The sequence below is a fragment of the Phalangium opilio genome, unplaced genomic scaffold (assembly GCF_054372755.1).
Source record: "Phalangium opilio isolate 3A_F unplaced genomic scaffold, DU_Popi_V2 ptg000101l_1, whole genome shotgun sequence".
Taxonomy (NCBI): Eukaryota; Metazoa; Arthropoda; class Arachnida; order Opiliones; family Phalangiidae; genus Phalangium; species Phalangium opilio.
Window position 1 is genome coordinate 3883937 of NW_028324204.1, and position 22090 is coordinate 3906026.

General features: G+C 40.1%; 1 protein-coding gene and 1 long non-coding RNA gene across 2 annotated transcripts; one reads left to right on the forward strand and one right to left on the reverse strand.

The window, feature by feature from the left end:
- Positions 1 to 17770: 17770 nt before the first annotated feature.
- Positions 17771 to 18992, reverse strand: LOC149630979 (uncharacterized). The gene is made up of 3 exons (XR_016374090.1): positions 18761 to 18992; positions 18587 to 18700; positions 17771 to 18243 (listed from the first exon to the last, which is right to left on the reverse strand). It is a non-coding gene; the product is annotated as an uncharacterized LOC149630979 (long non-coding RNA).
- A 1526-nt stretch (positions 18993 to 20518) lies between these two features.
- Positions 20519 to 21829, forward strand: LOC149630980 (uncharacterized protein F54H12.2-like). Its single transcript, XM_089851196.1, has 2 exons — positions 20519 to 21103; positions 21212 to 21829. The coding sequence occupies exons 1-2, from the start codon at positions 20519 to 20521 to the stop codon at positions 21827 to 21829; spliced, it is 1203 nt and encodes a 400-aa protein (XP_089707322.1).
- The last annotated feature ends 261 nt before the right edge of the window (positions 21830 to 22090 follow it).

Here is a 22090-nt window from a genome sequence, read left to right on the forward strand (position 1 = left end):
TCGGGAGGCTGTTAGGCTTTAGTGCCAATCAATTAGATCGGTATCTTAATAACGAGACGTCGGATTACCCCGCGGATATCATGAGAGGCGTCGACGCCATGTTTGTCTATACCAATATTATTCGTCAACAGGTAGTGGGTGGTGGTCAAGCCCCTCTTTTAGGCTTCATAAAAATGCCTGCTTTTTCGCTGCTCGACGAGGAGAATCAAGAAATATTTAACAATATCGATTTTTATCCAATTTCGATTAGCAATATACAAGAAATTGAAATTGAACTAAAATCTGATTACGGGGAAAATATCCCGTTCAATATAGGCAAGGTATATATTAAACTGTTTTTTAGGCGTAGGCGTCAATAGACCTTTAGCAATGGTGCCTAATAGATATACTCTGTATTTCCAAAGAGGATCGTCTCTGCCATCTTTACACGCGAACGTTTTCCAATCCGGAGGTCGCTTCAGTGTGGGCGGTATCTTTAATTCTTTATTGCGAAAAATTACACCCTTTATTAGGCCGGCCCTTAGTACGCTAGCATCCGAAGCTGTTGGTTTGACAGGCAGAGTTATTAGCGATGCTCAAAACCCCACCATATCACCACGTGAATCTATTAAAAGAAATGTCAAACAATCTATTAATTCCCTACTACATAAAGGCGTGGACCGCTTTGTAAATACTCAGAGTGGAACGGGCCGAAAAAGAAAGAGGACTGCCAAAACAAGCCCTAAGAAACGTCTTAAGCGTCGCACTAAACGCGATTTTCTAGACTAAACATGTCGACCTACGAAAGCGTTCTCTCCGATTTTGAAGTCTTTGAAAAGCCGGTAGTGAACAATTATATTGTCGGGACTAAAACAACAGCTCATTATCCAATTGCCCCGCTAACTAATGCTAAATATGTAGAATTTATTATTCCCCCCTCTAACAATTACTTGGATTTGACTAAAACTCTTTTGAGATTAAAATTTCGCGTCTTACATAGCGATGGGACTGTCATTCCCGCGGCTGAGAAGCAAGTTTCGGTGACAAATTTAATAATTGCCGGGCTCTTTTGTCAAGTAGAATTATTTCTTAATGGCGTCGCCGTCCAGCAACCTAATAATATGTTTCCATACATGGCCTATTTGAAAGTACTTTTAAATTATGGGCAAACGGCGGCCAACTCCTGGTTAACTTCTATGCTATACTATTTGGATACAATTATTGAGCCGGCCACGGCTCTCGAAGATGCTAATATTAACAAAGAAGATAATGGCATCGGGCGGCGCAGTAAACGCGTCGCCAAATCAAAGACGTGCGACGTAATTGGCGAGTTATTTCTGGATATGTTTAAAACGCCCAAATTCTTACTAGATAATATTGAGGTTCGGATTAGATTGCATCGCAGCTCCTCGGATTTCGCCATTATCCACAATGAGCAGAACAAAAATTATAAAATTGACTTAACGGAATGTACCTTGTTTACGCGCGAGATTGAGGTTAATCCCGAACTGCAAATAGCGCACGCCCAAATGTTAAATTCCGGAATAAACGCTCGCTACGAAGTAAACTCTGTCGTTATGAAAAATTTCTTAATAACCGCTGGAACGCAAGATTATATTAGGGACAGCTTGTTTTCAGGGCCATTACCATCGCGAACTGTCGTCGCTTTCGTTGCTAATAGTAAATTTGTGGGGGACGCCACTTCCAACCCCCTAGACTTCCAGCATTTCAATCTCGATTTCATGCAATTTTCGTTAAACTCTCAAAATTATCCCGATATACCTTTCACGCCTAATTTTGCCGATGATCAATACGTTAGATGTTACAATTCCTTATTCGAGGGGCTCGACACATTAGGTCTTGACCGAGGGAATATTATATCTTACGATTTATATAAAAAAGGCTTCTTTATCGTTGTTTTTGATTTGAGTAGAGAACATCTCGCGTCTTTAGGTTTAAATTCCATGCCCCAGACTGGTAACTTGCGATTATCGTTAAGATTCAGCGCCGCGCTAGCCGAGAACGTCACGTGCATTGTTATGGCCGAATTTCCAAACAATCAATTAATTATATCTAAAAACAGAGAAATTATTTATAATCACCCCAACGTATAAAAGACTAAAGCATTAAAAATACAATATCAGTCGCGAGTCAACATGCACCAAGTCCACACCGTCACGCCGAAGGTCGACATTTGCGTCATTAAATCAATCGAACCTAAAATCTTAGTTCAAAGATCGGATACGCGTACAAAAACTATATTAAAACCCAACGCTTGGTACGCTTTGTTTCGGTTTCAAAATGAAATCACCTCTTTTCTCGAGGGAAAAATTCCCCGCTATCATATTTGGTTGCCCGTCAAAGAACGCCTCAAGCTGGAATGCTTCGTCAATTCGAAAGAGGAACGTCTAATTGATCTTCGATACTATGAACGAGGCAGCGGAAGTCGTTATTTCCTCAACTTTAGCACCAGCGAAGGATTCAGCCTGGACAAAGCAGGCTGGCAGACGTTGCTCAATTTAAAGCCTCTCATTGACGAGACTCTCAAGGCTAAAGGAATAGCTGTCTGTCGAATGCGTGAATTAATTTTAAACGAGCTCACCACCACTTTGTTTGACGTCACTTCCACCTGCACCAACATCGAGTGTCGAAAACAAATCTGCCACTCTCAAAGCTGCTCGGAATTTGACAAGAATTTCGGTGATCGAGTCGAGCGAAATTTGCACGAAGCGCTGCCTCAGCTGGACCGGAACAAAATTTTAAGGCAGTTTGAGGATGAAAATGGATGGCTAGATGATCAAGAGGATATTTACTCTTATTTTGCCAACAATTTTGCCGATTTAAAGAACGCCTTGATTTATGGTTATTAACTTTGACGGATGTTTAAAAAAATGTATTGATATATAGTAATTGTTTAACTGATATTGTTATTGTAAAATACCTTTGTGGATAATAAATAAAGTTGTTTATTGGGAAAACATTTTAGTCGTTATTTACACTCGTTACAATATGGATACTAAAATTAGAAAAATTTATTACGACGTGGCTAATCCGGCCGCTTATGGGTCGCTAGCCAGGCTACAAAAAGCTTTACCGGGCGTGTCCAAAGCAAAATTAACCGCCTTTCTCGAGAAACAACCCGCCTACACGAAACATCGTTTTAGACGCTTCCGCTTCAAAACCAATCAAGTGTACGCCTCGAGCATGGACGACGTTTTTCCAGCTGATCTGATGGATCTACCAAAATTAAAACGTTTTAATAAAAATGTTCGGTAAGTCCTGTGCGTCATTGATGTCCTAAGCCGCTACGGCTGGACAATACCTCTTAAAAACAAAACATCTGGCGAGGTCATTGAAGCTTTTAAAACCATATTTCGAGAGAGGATTCCGTTGAAAACATACTCCGACTTTGGTGGCGAGTTTAGTTCCCGCAACTTTGATTCCTTTTTGAAGCGCAACAATGTGCAAATACATTTTGCCCGGAGTCAACACAAAGCCAGTTTAGCCGAGCGTTTTATAAGAACAATTAAAGAGCAGATTGCCCGGGTTATTACGGCCACGGGAAATAAAAATTACGTTAAATATTTACCTTTAATTACTCGGGCGTATAATAAACGGATTCATTCAACTACCGGAATAGCGCCGGCTAATGTTAAAATAGACAACGAATCAATCATTTGGAATAAATTGTACGGTAAATCTAACGGAATTAATCGATACGCACCGAGATTTAAAATTGGTGACCACGTGCGTTTGTCCATAGCCAGTCGAGTTTTTCGAAAAATTAGCTCTGGTGGGACCTTTACTGACGAAATATTTCGCGTTGTTGACGTCATTCCAAGATCTCCACCCGTGTATCGCGTAGCCGATTTGAAGGGAGAAGAAATTCTGGGCGTTTTTTACGCCGCCGAATTGCAAAAAGTCTCGTTACCTGAGACGGGACTCGTCAAGACTAAATTATGAACACTTCGCAAATAAACGCTCTTTTAACTTGCGACAAAAGGACGCGATCCTATTACCTGGGTTGCTTCCCGGTAGATAGGCTACCATATCGACCGAAACAACGCAAATTTTGCTTTATATTTAACAATGAACCATCTGGTCAGGCTGGACAGCATTGGATAGCGTGTTATTGCAGCAATGACACGGTGGAAATGTTCTGCACAAACGGAAATTCACCGCGATACTATAAAGTTAATTTAAAACAATACGGAAAACGAGTTGTTTACAACAAGCATCAAATCCAACACCCTTATTTTCAACTGTGTGGTCTGCATTGTTGTTTATACCTAACATTAAGGGCCGATGGAATCTCAAGGAAGACGATATTAGACGCCATCTATGATCAGAATCTTAAACTTAACGATTATGTCGCTTTATTATATTTATCTTTACATTTAAAAAAACATGTACACAGATATTGTTCGCAATAAAACAATTTTTATTTTGTCTAAATATTACATTTAATTAATATCGCGCCATTTATTGTGCCTCTTTCTCCTCTCGTTAGATGGAACCAGCGGTCCTAAGTTTTGAAGTTCATCTTTTTTCTTCCGAGGCTTTTTTTGTTTTTTTTTCTTCTGCTTGGCAGAGGCGCTTTCAAACAGGTTTTCCAGGTCCGTTAAACTTTCCGCGTTGTCTTCTGGTATATTTTCCTGTTCATCGACGACTTCTTCTTGAAAATTGCCGTCGTCATTGCGATTTGCATATCCAACAGCGCCTTCTTCTTCTTCTACCTCTCTTTTTGGCGTGAAAAATGTTTTTTGCAAACTTTTTGCCAAAATTTCAGCTTGACGCTTAACCATATCGCCAACATAGGTTGGCCCAAATTGCTGGTAAAGTTCATCAAGTGTAGGGGTTCCGGCTTCGCTTTTTAAAACTCTCTCCCGAGGCTTAATTTTATAGCGTGGCGGCGTGGTAAAAGCGCTACCTGAGGAGCTTAAGGAGGGAGATGACGTGGCAGAACATAGCCATGAAGATTGTTTTTTTCGAGACGGCGTTTTAGGGGTGGGCAATAATGGCTGTGTAGACGCGGTGGCAGTCGCCATTGAGGGCATCGTGACTTCGAATTTAGGTAAAGGGATTTTTTTCTCGATACTTAAATATTTATTAAAGGCGTCTAAATATTTATATAGTTTATCACGGGCGCTTAATGGCGATTTTAAAATATCATCAATCTCTCGGTCCAAGGTTGAATGTTCTTGCGCCGCCGTTGAAGTAACGGCGCTAGCCGGCACTAGCACCATTTGTTTCATAGCTTAGCCGCTATTGCTTGGACAATTGAGAGCAAGATTGCGGCAAGCAACGTCGTGAGAAATCCACCTGATTGCTGCAAGAGCAACTTCTTTTTGCTTTTCTGCGACAAGGTACTCGATCCTAATTGTCTAATAATTTTCTTGTACTTGGCCAATCTTTTTTTACGGTCTTAAAAAAATGCCCCCGCCCTTTAAATTCTTACAAATTGTTTGAATGCTTTTTAATTGAGGCGTGCTACTATTGTTCAAGAGTGTACGCCGTTGTTTACAGCTAGTTTGTCGCAAACTTTGTAAATAAGGGACAAATTTGGCAAATTTTGATGAGGGACGCGCTACTACGAGGCGAGAACGTTTTCCTGATCGACGTTTAACGCGCGGCGCCATTATTCAAATGACAATTAAATTTAATCGACATAGACATACATAGGCCCCTCGTGAGGTAGAACTCGAGATCTGAGCCGTAAGTTGTCCGGAGTTTCTAGTTTTAAATCAATTAACAAATAACTATAGGGTTCTTTAGTGGCTAGCCTGTACGCATCCGTAATACGTTTCGGTTTATCGGGGCTAATCTGTTGGGCTAGATAACGAATAGAGGCGACGTCGCGAGGATTTTTCATTATTATAAAATACGAAGAGTTTTGGGAAATTATTCGCGACTGGCTACCTTTAGGAAACAGTTGTTGCGTAATAATAATGACCGTATAGCCTAAATGATGCGACGTCACGCACACTAAATCGGCAATATGAGTTTGTTTAAATAGCTGACTAGCCAAATCATCTAGTACCAAGTAGGAATCGCGATGAGTTTTCCAAAATTCCGGATCGGCGGTGGGTAATCCTTGAATAAATTGAATTCCCGGAATTAATTGTTTCAATTTCTCGTAGTTTGGTTGCCAGGCCGCGTAGAAATAAATAACCTGTTTATGCGGCGGGTCGAACATAAGTTGATGATTTTGCAATAAGTTACTTAAAAGAAAGCTTTTTCCCGCTTGCGTCGGTCCCACAATTAGAAACTGGGCGGGTGTTTGGAACTTTAAAGAATGCGAGACTGACTCGGCTGGATTCATCTTGATTAATAAACATTTTTATTTTAATTAACAGTTTATATATATAATATATATAAACAAAAATACAATTAACCCAAAACCCAAAGACCCTTAATAAACACAAATTAGAAAATATTTACACAATATAAACGAAACCCTTTTACCCAAAAAAAATTCCCCTATTAAGTAATTGTTTTTTTTTAAAGTTTCTCTTCTAATTCCAGACAACGCTGGCGGAAGCGTTGGGCGTTGAGGAGGTCAAAGTTGACGCGCGACTCGGAGGGTGGTAGGATGTAAACACGCACTACAGTAGCAAACACGACGGATGGATGCGCACGCGCACTTTTTCGGTTCCCGACCGCTCTTCGTTGGTGGTTGGGCATGTCTGAACCAGATGGTCGCAAACATCCGTGCCCTCGTTGGTCAGGAAGTCGGGAAACCCTTGCCGCAGTGGTTTGTTGTTGCACGGTTTTTTGGAAACCATCGCGCACGATGGACTGTGCTTGCGATGCTCCCTGGATGGACTGTCCGTGCAACGCCACTGATACAAGGTGATGCCGCAAAAGGCGCAGCGCGTCGTCTGTGTTTCTACATCTGCAAGATAGAAACCGTCTTTGGCCAGGGCTTCGATGGGAACGCAAGATTCCCACAAGCCCTCGAAAGTATGTCTTCGCCTAGCCTCGTAATTCATGCGCGAGAGATGTTGAAGCGGATGCTGACTCTTTAAAACCGTACGGTCGACTGGTTGTCAAATCCGCGTTCAACACTCTTTTGTCCGAGGTTCGGCGAAACTTCTTGGTGAGCTTAACGGTCTCCAACTGCAGCTTGTATTTATCCCGTTTAAAATTAAAGGGGACATTGACTATCACTTCCTTTTCCGGATTCATCGCCACACTTTCAAAGGTTTCAAAGTCAATTTTTCCAAATTTTCTCGATTTAAAGTTAGGCCTTTAATTTTTTGACTTCTTTTCCTTTGCTAGTGCGAAACGAGTAACATTTCGCGCCGGTACTACAAAAGGAAGTTATATAATCACCGTCGAGTTCATCCGCCCAGCAACCGATATGATTGCCGGTGGGAATGTTAAATTCTCCCGGTAGATGGCGGTAGATTATTGAGTCAGTGTCACAATTCAAGGCTGCGCGGTCTAATTTAAGCAGCATCTTGTTCAATTCGAGTCGCCCGTAGCACGAGACAAAACTACCCACGATGGCCGACCCCAGTTTGTAATCCGAAACGTAATCGCTTTTGGCTTTGTACGATAAGAGAGCGATTGACTCCGTAATTGGCCGCAAATCGACTAGTTCCAGAGTGTAATCGCTCGCGTATCGTATCAATTCGTAATAGTTGTTAATAAAGATGCTGCGAATCTTTCCCGTGTTCAACGCCATGCGACCCCATAAAGAATTTAAATTAATTTTTGCGATATTCCGCAAAGAAGGATTTGATTGAATATCCGCAACGGTTAGCGAGAGCTTTTCATTCTTGTTTATATCGGCAATATACGCTTCTTTTTGCAGAGGCGTTTGCGCGTGAGCTGGAAATCCGGAATTCTTCACTTTCAACGCGATAAAATCAGTCATGTACTGCGAGAAGAAGTATTCCTTTATGGGATAGTGGTAAACTTCGAATATATCGAGGAGTTTATAACCATGTTCCAAAGCGGCATAGACTTCGACCGTTGGCCAGACTGATTCGAAGGCTCGTTCATTGACAGTGTGATCGCAGATTTCCGCTCGCAGTTCTAAACACGTGCGACAGAGGGCGTAGGCTAATTTACCACCGCTGCGGAAGGGAATTAAGGGGATGTGAAGATCTTGGGGGGGCCAACAGACGACAACTCATAACGCCAAAATACCACCCTGGCGATTTGTCAAAATCTCTGTTGTAAATAATGGGGTGGCCGCTAGGGTAGGGAAAATCGCGACAGACTTTCGGATACAGAGAAATAATATCCTTGTAGAAAATTTCTCCTCGCCTTGCACGTGGCAGTTGAGAACACAATTTTCCGTTCGTCCCCCATAGAGAGCGCTACGAGCTGATATTTGAGGCCGGAAAGTTAAACTTTTGCAAAAGGCCTTGGCTTCGGCGTTTTCTTTTAAAAGCTTAACAAATTGACACTCAAATATGGAGGTATACTCATAGCCGGGCATATTCTCTTTAACAAAAAGCTCTCTATCTAGAGTCCGTTCGTACAGAAATCTGTTGCTAGCCTTGAGCTGGTTATTGTAGACATTTAGTTTTTGACATGGACAACCGTGAAAGTAGCAACCGTGGAAATCAAAGATTTTGGGCGGAGTTTGACTGTAGCCATCGACTAAATAGCAACCCACGCGATATTCTCCCCCGTAGCTTAAAGCAGTACGCAATTTTATATTTTCAGTTTTCTCCACCCAAGCGAGATATTTTAAGCTAATTTGACTATGATTAAATTTTGCGTTATAGCCATTAGAAGGAACGATACCCATGCTGTAAGGTTTATAGTAGTTGTTAAGATAAATAGTGGTTAGAGCACCCGCCAAAGTGATATTTTTTAAGCAGAAAGGGTCTAATTTTGTTAGATCAACGTAGATTTTTCTAAAAGCTTCGACGCCTTGTCTTAGGACTCGGACATCTTGAATGCAATATTTAATAAGCTCCTCTTTGATATTGTAAATAGATCCTTCCATTGACGCGTACCAAGTTTGAAAATCTCGATAATCATTGGCCTTCATCTGAGCCACGTTAAAATACGAAGCTTCAGGGATGACGCCAATGTAATTCAAATTTTCTTCGGTATGAAAATCAAACGGGAAGAATCCTTTCGCCACATCGCCGAGGCTAAACATGCTGGTGAAATTACGCAAAGGCTGACTAATATAGTTAAAGCTATCGAGAAATCTAATTTGCGGTCCCTCGAGATGAATCATAAGAATTTTACTGCCGTCAAAAATAACGGCAGGGGTGACGTGTCTATGAACTAAAGCGTTAAGAATTAAGAAGTTATCAGAGCGACGACTTGGGTGTTAGTAAAGCGCGGTTGATACGTTTTACGTTTTTGTCCAGTCAAAACTACCTGTTCTACGCTAAATAAATAATTTAAAAATTGCTCGACGCAATTGGCGCCGTAAAAAATTTTGGTTTCAAAGCCAGCTTCAGTCTGCACGTCGCAAACTAGTAAAATTGGGACGTGGATATTATTTCTGAGAATAGTCTCAATGTCGTAATAAATAAACCGCGAGGCTTTCTTTTTGGTTTCCAAAGGCATAGCAAAATGCTCGCCAGGCGGATGGACTATTTTACATTGAGAACATTCCGGATTGCAGTCGTGATCGTCCCCCATCAGCCGCCCGCACTCTAAACATCGTTTCTGACTATCGCAGGTGCCATTAAGAACATGAGTGTCGAAGCAGGGGCCGGGGAAGAAATAGCGGTGGCATTTGTCGCAGCGTTTTAAAACGTCCTCGCTGGTTGAATGAAAAGCTTCTCCTTGGCAACGGAAACAGATATAGGGTTTCATATCCTCGGGGCATTTATGCTCTTTTAACAATTCGTATTTATAAAACGATTTCAAGCATAAATCGCAAGAGATACAGCCGCCCATCATACCGTGCCAAGTTTTAGCGGGGTGGATATGGTCGCCAATTTTTAAAAGATAAATAAATTTAGGAGCTTGGGGTCCTTTGAAGAATATGGTAAAATTATTCGCAGCATCAACTATTACAATCCGATAATGGGGAGCTAAATAATTTTGAAATTTTTGAATATCTTCTAGAGTAACAAAACCTTCGGGGACGTCGGCTTTTCGGTGCAAGATTTTCGCAATATTACCTTGAAAGGTGCTATTGCGTTTCAGTTTGAGAAAATTTTCCAGGTTAAAAGGTTGACCTTGCTTATTTTGTTGATAAAAATTGCGATCGGCCAACTCTTTACCCAGAACTAAACTCCGCGCAAAACAGAGATTATCATTGCTCTCTATAAAAATAAATTGGTTATTTTGTTTTACGAAATAATCCAAATTAACCAAAGTTCTATTTTTGATAGATTTATAATAAGTCCCTATATTGGCATCGAGGTTTAGGAAAATTATGTCAAACTGAAAATCTTCCCCATTAAAGACAAAATCCCGACTAGATTGCGTTACTCTATAGATTGTCCGCATAATTCGTTTACTGGTGAATTTATCAATTTTTATAAATTTAATATTAACGGGGGTCGTCAATCCGGGGGAGCTTAAAACAAATCGAACCCGATTATACCCGGGATTCTCGGCTACTAATTTGCGTATAACTTCGTCGAGAATTTTCCGAAAAATTCGAAAAAAATCTCGCGTCGGAATGTCATCCAAATTTTTAAAAGCTATACGCAAATCGATTTGTTTACAGTGCCACTTGCGACTCGTTTTGTCAATCTGCCGCTTAATTGTGTAGTACCGGTTTACCTGCGCGTTTTCCTCCTCCCTTTCGCTACCCTCCGAGTCGCTGCCGCTGCTGCTGCTCGAACTCATTTTTTAAATTTCTATCAGAAATAAAACAATTAGAAAAAGCGCCTCGTTTGCAGATTTATTGTTAAATAGATACGTACTTTACTGGGGGGCTGCTGTTTAGCTTCCTCATCCTGTTTGACGGCCTCCACCAGCTTGTGGAAGGCGTTAAGCAATTTAACGCCTTCGCTGTTATTTTTTTTAAGACTGTTTTCAGTCTCTTATGATCGCACTCCCAGACCTTATCGGGCTGGGAGTTTCTGATATCCGGAAACTTATAGACCGCTACGTCTATGTAAAAATCTCCTTGGCGTGGGGTGACCTTCGTCTCGTAGTACTGGCCCTCTTTTCTAAGGCGAAAGGACCCCTCGATCCCGCTGGACCCGACGATATTTTTTTGCAGGGCGTCCTGCACAAAGCTCTCGTCGTCGGAGTCGATAAGAATTTCCGGCGGCGGTGGTCTTACAAATTGGGTTAATGCGCGGCGACCGCGACTAGGGCCTGGTCGATCCCCGGGAGAAGACGGCGGAGACTCGAGTAGTGATTGAGAGAGCGATTGCAATTCTTGATAGTGACTCATTGCTGGTAGTTCGATTGTGAAAATCTACTGCCGATGCTCCAGCTTTTATACCAAAATCTCAGGGCCATTTTTTACCTCTCCGAGTGACGTATGTCACGGAGAGGTTCTGTAACGATCGTGTGTGTCTGTCTGTGTGTGTGTCTGTGTGTGTGTGTCTGTTGTTACACCCACGTGACCGCGTTCGCAGTTTCCAAATCGGAGCAAACGTGTTCGCCATTTCCGAACTGCTTTCACAGTCACGGAAATGGCTACTCTACTTGAGTTCTCACACCACCATCTTCTGGTCTTTGTCCATCCCACATGGACACCAGTCTGTACTTACTGGCTTCTAATCACCACCATCTTCTGGTCTTTGTCCATCCCACTTGGACACCAGTCTGTACACACTGGCTTCTAACACCACCACCTTCTGGTCTTTGTTTTTGTCCATCCTACATGGACGCCAGTCTACACCTGGCTTCTACACCACCATCTTCTGGTCTTTGTTTATGTCCATCCCACATGGACACCAGTCTGTTCACCTGGCTTCTACACCACCATCTTCTGGTCTTTGTTTATGTCCATCCCACATGGACACCAGTCTGTTCACCTGGCTTCTACACCACCATCTTCTGGTCTTTGTTTTTGTCCATCCCACATGGACACCAGTCTGTATACCTGGCTTCTACACCACCATCTTCTGGTCATAGTTTTTGTCCATCCCACATGGACACCAGTCTGCACACCTGGCTTCTACTCCATCATCATCCTTAAGGTTAAGACATACGCGGCGATCGGCCAGGGTTACGAGAAACGTCCGGCCTCCCAATGGCGGGGCTTCCACCAAAGGTTCACGCAATTGCGCTGTTCTTATCCATAGCTGCGATTCGAAATCCTTATATACTACCTATTAGAATAAGGTGAAGCAACCGGCGTATGCTTCATTTTAAACGCCAATATTAGTCAAGTCTCTCAAGAATGTTTAGATGTTCTTTATCAAGACGATGTAACGCTCAATAAGGCGAACAACTAACGAAGAAAATATTTAATATTAATTATATTTATTTTAATATTTAAGATAATCTTGTTTCTAAACTCAAAATTAAAACGGAAAGAGTTAAAAAGCAGTCTATGTTTTTGTCTGTGTGTGTCTGTCCGTTGTCACACTAGTGCGCCGAGTTAGCAGTTCGCTTTGTTTTGATGTGTTAAGAAATCCTACAGAACCTTAATATTCACTTTTTCATAATATAAAGTAAATATGTGGAAATCTTTTTCGTAATTACGATGCATTTAGTACTTTTGTAGCTTTAAAGCTCTGTTTCATTTTGATATTCCAAGAATGTTTTTTAATATTGTTATTTGAAATGGATGTTTATATATTACTTAAGCTATACTACATCTGTTTATAGCATAATCCTTTCTATAGTGATTTCAAAACGAACGCAACGATATTGGTCAAATGTACTTTTATTTGTCAATAGGCCTAGTGAACCAAAAAGTAAACGCTTGGGTTTGGTTTTCGTTTCTGTAATGCAGAGACATTAACGGTTCAGAGTGAGCCGAAAGTTAAATACACTGTTAAAAAATTAGGCTTAGATTTTATAATATTGGTGGATATCTGGCCCGCGTTCAGCAGAGCTCAGCGCTGTTAGCAGTGTCCACCAGGACGGGATTTTGAATTTGACGTCACGGTGCTCAGCGCTGAGCCAGCGCGGTCTTCAAAGAAAATAGTCGGGTTTTGGGAAAACGTGACGTAAAACGCGTAGTTCTCAGCTTGGCGAAAAAACATGGAGGAATTAATACAAATAGCTCTTGCTGATTCTGATGGGACTATAGCTATTTAATTGGCGTGAAACCATTTGATGACGCGAGAATTTTAAGAGACATGTTACTTTCTAATTTTAATTATAAAAGACGTTGTTATCTATCTCTTTAAATATGTTATCTTAAAATTTTTGTTAAGCCTTGGTACCTTGCACGCTTTATTGCGCTAGCGTCATTTTTAAAACACCGATGACCGGAAAAAAGCTATGACGACAGATCTCACCGGTAACCGTTTTCCAAAATCCGCAGCCCAGACCAGTGAAAGGTCTGATCGTAATCGGATTATAGCTTCGTGTTTTCATGCTATTTATGGTGCGCATTTACTTCCAGTGTGTGTAGCCACAAAGAAGCTTTGGTGTTATGTAACGTTAACAGTCATGTTGACAAACTAATAGCGATTTCCACTGACTGCACTAGAGCACTCTAAGTGCACTCTCGGCGCGTTTTCGTCCGCCACTGGGAACACGAGTGCAACACTCGCCCAGAATCGCGTTTTCCACTGACCCCAAAAACTGCCCGAGAATTGCTCTTTCGTGCTCTGAAAAATTCGACGGAGCGACGGTGCTCGAGTATGACGTAATAAAATTAAAATGGCGGACCATGGGGTATCTCATAGAAGACAGGCTCTCGCTTATGCTTATTTATTTCTGGAATCATCTTCTTGAAGTTCTGAAGATGAAGAATACGAGGTTTTAAAGATATTACGCCTCTTCCTAAAACCAATAATTATATCAGAGACGTTGTCGATCATTATTCAAAATAGATTTTTTGAAAATTAATTGAAATGTTAATTCTATTAATTGGTTTCGGCCCATTTGCGTCAAGATATACACACTTTATTGCAATTTCGTCTCCGGCGCCAATTTTGATTATTCAGAGCGCGCTCTGACCTCTCGATCGTGTTCCACTGACGAAACTATTCTCTCCAAAACTCGCTGATGGCAGTTACGTCATCCTGACACTGAGAGCACTCTTTGGAGCAGTCAGTGGAAATCGCTATAAGAAAATCGTTGAGGTGAAACGAGAGGATAGTGTTTACATGGCAACCCTGTTGTGAATATGGCTTTGAACATAGAGGGTATACAGTTGAGGAGTAGAAAATTCGGCCTTTACAAAAACGTAAAGGTAATATCCCTCCAAAGGTTTAGCTCTTCATTTCCCGTTTTTCCCCCATCGGATGATTTTAATGTGTACAAGTATATCCTTATTGGATGTAAAATGTCGTCTGATTTACAGTATATTTGCTATGCTTTGTATACTGCTTTAATATTTCATAAATTTTAACTTCAGTATTTGTTCTTAAAAAAAGAAACATTTCCATATCTGGGTAAGTAAGTTTGTAAGTAGTCCTCCTCGGAGAGGTAATATTTTGGTTTTCCCAACTTGTTTTTTCGAATACAGACCCAGACATGGTTTTTTATAAAACAACCTTATTTTTACTTTTATCAAGTGTTTAAAAAATATAATTATGTACCGACAAGCGATTTGTTAATTTAACCTTAAATGCATTTTTTATTGACGAGTTGATACTGGAGATTATGAAGGATATTAGCGTAGATACGCATATAAAAAATACCTCTATAGTTTAATATTAATATACGTTTATTCATATTTAAATCATGTTAAAAATAATTCACTTCCTCCCAAAATAATTACTTTTAACCTTCATCAAAAAATTTTCCTATAAGGAAATCTTATGCATATTATTCAAATTATATTATTCAAATCACGCCCAGACAGGCTCAAACAAACTTTGCATACCAATAAAAAACCTACCCCCTCGGCCTTCTGTCAAGGTAACTCCTTCTTAACCTTCGCGCATAAATTTTTAATATCACACGATCTTATTTGAATTATTTAAATCGTGACTAGACAAGTTTTGCATATAGAAAAATAAACCTAGACCTTGGAGAGATTTCTCATTCTATGAATATATACCTAATTAACTTTTTTCCTTATTATCGAAAAAATAGTTTCTTAAGAATCTTGAAAGCTAGACACTATTAGATTTAACCTCCATAATTTACTATATAAGCCCCGTGTTTCAAGTTGAAAGTTATCAGTTGTTTAACTTCTGTTACTTAAACACCAATCCCAACCACTTTAAGATGTCTTTCTCTACCACTCCTCGATTACCCGCCCTGTCGTTTGTCAAAATTCATCCGGCATCGCTTACTCCTCGTCGTGCCACTCCCCAGTCGGCCGGACTGGACTTATATTGTCCAGTAGATACCGTGATTGAACCGCATGGTATCAAAATCTTGTCGACCGGGTTAGCCGTTATGCTACCGGCGAACAGCTACGGTCGCATTGTCGGCCGTAGTAGCTTAACGGTCCAAGGGCTGTTTGTCGCCGAAGGGACTATAGGTATGTTTATTAGTTATTTTATAATGCCCAACAGTATAATATTTCTAAAGAATAACAATAGACGCCGACTATCGGGGCCCCCTGAAAGTGGTCATAGCCAACGTAGGGGAAACCCCCTACACTGTCCGGCGGGGCGATAGAGTTGCCCAATTAATAGTTACACCGGTGCTATTGTTAAGGCCGGTGGAAGCAGCGGTAAATAACTTTAGTTTTAATTTAGGATTCAGCGTGTAACACGTTTTATATGTTGTTTCTAGAATCTAACCCCAACGCTTCGTGGGAGTGGGGGGTTTGGCTCGACTGGTGTCTAGTCATTTTTAAATGGTGGTGGGTTCTTTTGTAAATATCTTTGTTATTATTATACATGTCTTTTTGCTAGTTATTGTATATACTTTATGTTATTAAAAATTTTTATTTGTAAATTTGTATTTTCTTTTCAGACTTATAATTATAGGCTTATTGTACTAGCTATTTAAATATCATTTACTATTGGAACCCTCCCAATATGCTGTGCCGCATTTTCTTTTTTGTTTACGGGTTCATAGTTAACGTTTCATTAACTCTTTACGAAATCTAGCCCATTACTAGCAGGCCAGCGATGAATATAGTTTAAGTTTTGGTTTGAGTTAAGAAGATGACGTCATGGGGTTTGATAATAGCCTGTAAGAGCTCGGGCCAGTCCGGACTTGTCTGGGAAGTTGGGTTTAAACACAATCTAGGGTTGGCAATTTGGTTGGAGTTGGGTAGTGGCGGCCATCTTGGGGTGGCGGCCATCTTGGATCCATGTCTATCTGTATAGTCCCTACTACTTATAGTGGGTGGTCTTTGAGTCGGACTTAAGTAAATACTACCGTTCTTCATTCCTACTTCTAAAATTAAATCTATCCCTGATTTAAATTAATATATTATTTTCTTTTGCCAAGTCTAACTTTCTGATACAATTATTTTAGTAGGGATTAAATAATTTAATTACGTGGGTATTTTTCGAAAGATCCGTTTCCTTTGTTCTTGGCGTCAGAGCAACAGTAGTAGAAGGCTTCGTCCCAAGGTGCGCTGAATGAGAATCCCCGTAAAAAGCAATCTTCGCCCACTTGGCCCACTTTACGACCCAGTTTGCATCCTTAGCAACAATCCTGTACAAACTCAAAACCAACCATTCAATTGTCAAAACTTAGAAAGAAAAACTATACGCGATGAGTTCGTACAATTCTACGAGGTCACATTTTGACCCTTAGCGAAAATGACGAATTGGAACTAGGAAAGTAGTTTAGTCGGACCCACGTCGTTTTAGGGTTTGTGTTCTTGGAATTTTGATCGACTTCAGATAATTCTTAACCTAGGAGCCGTCGAGAGAGTTTGGGCGCCATCGTCAACTTCCAGACAGTAAAGTTTGGGGGAATTTTTCAAGACGTGGACGGCTCCCCAAAAGTACGGTTCCAGGGGGGAAACTGGTCCAATTAACCCTACCCTCCATGCCCTCGAGACGTCCACTTTAGGGACACTAAAAAGGGCATCGGCAGGTTGGTAGACGCTATTTCAATTACGACACAGGCAGTCAGGCACCACATGACGCAGAGATACATAGACTTAACATGGAATGGGACTGGACGCACCACGTGACGCAGAGATACAAAGACTCCACATGGAGTGGGACTGGATGCACCTAGCCCTTTTCTACCAATCTGGGACCGTGGCAACTTGAGTAGTATAGAGCCACACTTCCTACCTCCGTAGGTGTAGAATGTAGGTGTAGAGTGTAGGTGTAGAATTTCAAGGTCACCCTCTGCCACGCCCCCAACAGCGCCACCTGGAAAACTTTCGCGCGCCCCCTGGCGGCTGCGCGCCCCCTCGCGGGAAAACTCGCGCGCGCCCCCTGGCGGCTGCGCCCCCTCGCGGGAAAACTTGCGCGCGCCCCCTCGCGGGAAAACTCGCGCGCCCCCTCGCGGGAAAACCCTGCGCGGGAATCTGGCAGACCTGTCTCTTCTACAACTGTATCTGTGACGTCATTGGCGGGAAAATCTACAACTGTATCTATGACGTCATTGGCGGGAAAACACCGTGCGCCGCCTATTGGGAAACTCCTCCCTTCTCAACTGTATCTGTGACGTCATTTGAAGAATTGTATTTGTGACGTCATTGATAAGAGACGAGAATGGATAGCTTTAATACATTGCCAAGGGTTAATGATAGGCTGAAAGTTGCGCAATCCATTGTAATTTTTAGTTTGACTCAAAATTTCAACCTTTTTTTCAAGGAGTTTATTTTGATTATGGTATTGTTTTTAATGGTAATTAAAAGGTCCACGTAAAAGCGTAATTAATATATAAGAAATTCATCTTAGACGTAATAGTAGAAAGCAACTGTATCTGTAACGTCATTGGCGGGAAAATCTACAACTGTATCTGTGACGTCATTGATATAAGAGATGAGGATGAATGGATAAAGGTTGAACTTATAGCTTTAAGCATACATTGACAAGGGTTAAATAGAAAATCTTTCATTGAGAAAGTGTAATTATGGAAAATAAGTTAAGCCGAGTGTATTATAACAGTGAAAGTCCTCTCAGTTACGGTAGCGTAAAGAAATTGAAACAAGGAGTGAAAAATGTTTCGAAGAAAAAAATTAAGACATGGCTTCAGTCTCAACCAACATATACCATTCACAAAGCAAGGAGGATATACTTTCCAAGAAATCGTACTTACGTTACAACAGCCAATGAAGTATTTCAGTGCGACTTGATCGATCTACGAAATCTTAAGAAATATAATAAAGGGTTTCAATATATTCTAACTATTATTGATATCCTCTCAAAATATGCTTGGAGTCTTCCTTTGAAAAATAAAACTAGTAAAGAGGTTTTGAAAGCTATACGGAGAGTTATTAAAGAAAGAAAGCCGTTACGAATTAATGTTGATCAAGGTAGCGAATTTTTATCAAAATTGTTTAAAGATTATTTTAGAAAAGAGGGGGTAAGTCTTTATACTAGTGTAGGTGCGATTAAATGCGGAGTAATTGAAAGGTTTAATAGAACTTTAAAGGATAAAATCTTCAAGTTATTAACTAGAACGAAGAAACTAAATTACATTGATGCCTTACCCAAAATAATGAAAGCCTACAATTCAACTGTACATTCAAGTACTGGTTTCGCTCCTGTTGATGTCAATATGCAAAATGAGCATTTAGTGTGGAAACGTCTGTATGGTAAACAATCTAGGGCAAAACCACCAATGTTAAAGACCGGTGATCTTGTTAGGCTATCAAAAAGCAAACCTTTGTTCGAAAAGGGTTACAAAGGGTACTGGACCAAGGAAATATTTATCATTTCAAAAATTCTGTACAGAAACCCCGTTTGTTATATTGTAAAGGACTTTGATGATGAAGAAATAAGGGGAGCCTTTTACGAATGTGAACTTCAAAAAGTTATCTTGTAAAATATAAAGAATAGTAATTGAAAAATAAAAAACATTTAAAGTTAACGAGTCATGTCGAACGATTCATTTTACGTAACTCTCGTGAGTACGGCTTCTATGAACGTGTTTCCGGGAAACACGCAATCTCATTTTAAAGTTCAATTACCAGCTCCATTGCATTTGAATGGAAACGGGCATGTGGGCTTAGCCGAAGCATTTTTACCTAAAGCTTGGGATAATGTGTCTTCAGACTATCTTTATTTTAGGGCCGGAGTCTACGATTATACGGATAATATTTGGGATCAATCAAAGGTGCAATTTACCGGCGGAACTTTACGCGGAGATGGTTACGACGCGTACAAAAATTTATTAAAAACTATGAACAATGCCATACCACCGGAAATACGATCTTCGGTATACATGTTTGTAGCATATAGTGACGATAATGAAAAAGCTTTTTGCGCCCTGAGGGCTAAAAATGGGTATGAAGTTCAAATACCTGAGGAGATGGGTAAAATCCTAGGATTGAGTTCCATGGAATGGATAAAAGAAAGATTTACGTTTCCCGAAGAACTCGTTAAAAGAAAGAAAGAGGACCCTCTCGTCCTAGATAGTTCCAATAATTTTTTCTATATCAGGAAGAGAAAAGGTCATAAAAATGCTCGAGAGTTGATATTACAAATACAACCGGGTCAATATACAAGCATTGAAAACGTCATCGAAGCTATGACCAATGAAATTCCTACGGAACATAGATCTATGATTAAAATAAACCTGAATCCCGACGGAAAAGTAAATATCAAATGTGTAAATGATTATTATCTACTGTTCACGAAAGAAAAGTCGGGTCTTGGAAGATTGTTAGGGTTTCACGAGGATCAAATGGACTATCCTCTTAGAAATTCAACTAGCAAGAGTATAGCGGATATTGACAAGGGCACTGCAAGTTTATATATTTATACAAATTTAATACTACCTCAAGTAGTTGGTGATGTCTATGCTCCGTTACTAAGGGTTGTGCCTATAGTCAATGATAAATCAACAACGTTAGCCGTCCATCGGTTTCAAAACATTGACTATTACCCATTAAGATGTCCGTCATTTGAAATGATAGAAATAGACATGAGAACTGATTATGGAGAGAATATTATGTTTAAGTTAAACAAATCAGTGATAAAACTTCATTTCATACTCAAACATGACACGAAGTAACATATACCTAAATTACTACTTGAACCAAACCGGAAGTGGTCTTACCAGAAGTGGTCTTAGTCACTTCCGGGGACCAGTATTTCAGAGAGGAAATGGTCTTGGGAGTATTTTTAAAAGCTTAATAAGATTTATAACACCAGTTTTTAAGCCCGTTGGGAAAGCACTAGGAAGAGAAGCCCTAAGAACTGGGTCCAAAATAGCTGGTGATTACATTGCGGGTAGAAACCTAAAAGAGTCTCTGAAATCTAATTTGAGCGAAGCTGGAGCAAATTTATTACAAAAAGCGAGTCAACACTTGTCACAACCGCAAACTGGTTCGGGTCGCCGTAGAAAGCTGAAGACTAGAAATCGAATCATAAAGAAAAAACGAACCAAGACTGACTTTTTGGACTAAAAAACAATAAACATGGTTGAGGGTATGATGTCAGAACTGGATTTATTCGCGGTGCCACCGGCGAATTACAATGTTGAAAATAGTGACTACGTAATTTACAAGCCTTTGGCATCAATTTCGGATCAAGGCCCTATTGAGTTCTTTGTTCCAGGATCTAATGATCTCTATACGGACTTGGCTAAAACATTGTTACAAGTTAGAGTAAAATTACTCAAAGATGATGGTTCTGCATTAACTGCTCTAGAAACGGATGTGGGTCCTGTGAATTTGTTACACGCTGCTCTGTTTAATCAAGTAGATGTGTTTTTCGGAGATACTCAAGTTAATACTTCGACAAACGCATATCCGTATTTGGCATTCTTTGAAACGCATCTAAATTACGGTGACAGTGCAAAAAATTCCTATCTATCTGCAAAAATGTACTACAAAGATAATCCAGTAGACGCCGCAAAAATGTTTTTAGCTGCGAATAAAAATGATAACAATGGTATGTTGAAAAGGAAAAATCGCGTAGCCCTCTCAAACCCCGTTGATATGATCGGTGATTTACATCTTGATGTGTGTCGAATGGACAAGTTTCTTTTAAATAACGTAGATGTTAGGTTTCGATTCATAAAGTCAGTAAACGAATTTGCTATTATCTCAACAATAGCAAATCAAAAATTTAAATTTAAAATATTAGACGTAACTTTACTAATTAAAAAGGTTAAGGTCAATGCGGAAATAATGTTAGCTCACGCTATGGTTCATGAAAAGCATAACGTTATTTACCCTATTAACCGGACCGTGTTAAAATACTTTTCTATTAGTAGTGGTTTAACGGATATTACACGCGAAAATGTATTTATGAACAAAATGCCAGCCCGGGTAATTATTGGTTTAGTTAGAACGGCAGCCTTTAACGGCGATCTGAGTTTAAATGGTTTCGAATTTGCTCATTTCAATTTAAACTACTTGGCCTTAACAATAGGGAACCAAACATTTCCCAACCCTCCATTTACGCCAAACTATAACGTTAACGAGTATTCCCGAGAGTATCTTTCAAATTATACGGCTTTGGACTTGTTCAAAAGAAATAAAGGAAATTGTGTTTCTTACGAAGAATATAAAGAAGGTAACGTTCTCTACGGATTTGATTTAACCCCGGAAGAGCAAGCTAGTGCTGACCATATATCACGGAATAAACAAGGAAACTTGAGAATATCAATGAAATTTAAGTCTCCGTTGGTTCATAATGTAACGGCTATTGTTTACGCGGAATTTGAATCGGAAATAATAATTTCAAAAGATCGCACCGTGATTTACAATCCCTCAGGAGAATGAATACCGTAGAAATAAACGAATTTTTAACGTGTGAATCCGTAACAAAACCATTTTTTCTCGGTGTTTTTGCCTTTGATCAAAAACCATTACCACCCAGACAGAAAAAATATTGTTTTTGTTTGAATACGGAACCAAAATCAAGCCGAGGCATTCACTGGTTAGCAATCTACGTAGATAATGGAATAGGTACCTTTTTTGATTCTTACGGAAATGATCCTTTTTACTACAATCTTGTAGACCTTAACCTTTACGCTAGTAAAT

Bases quoted from the DNA above. Each gene is read 5' to 3' on its own strand.
- LOC149630980 (XM_089851196.1), top strand. From the start codon at position 20,519: ATGGTTGAGGGTATGATGTCAGAACTGGATTTATTCGCGGTGCCACCG. The intron at 21,104-21,211 runs GTTAGGTTTCGA...CTAATTAAAAAG, and splicing joins TTCTTTTAAATAACGTAGAT to GTTAAGGTCAATGCGGAAAT.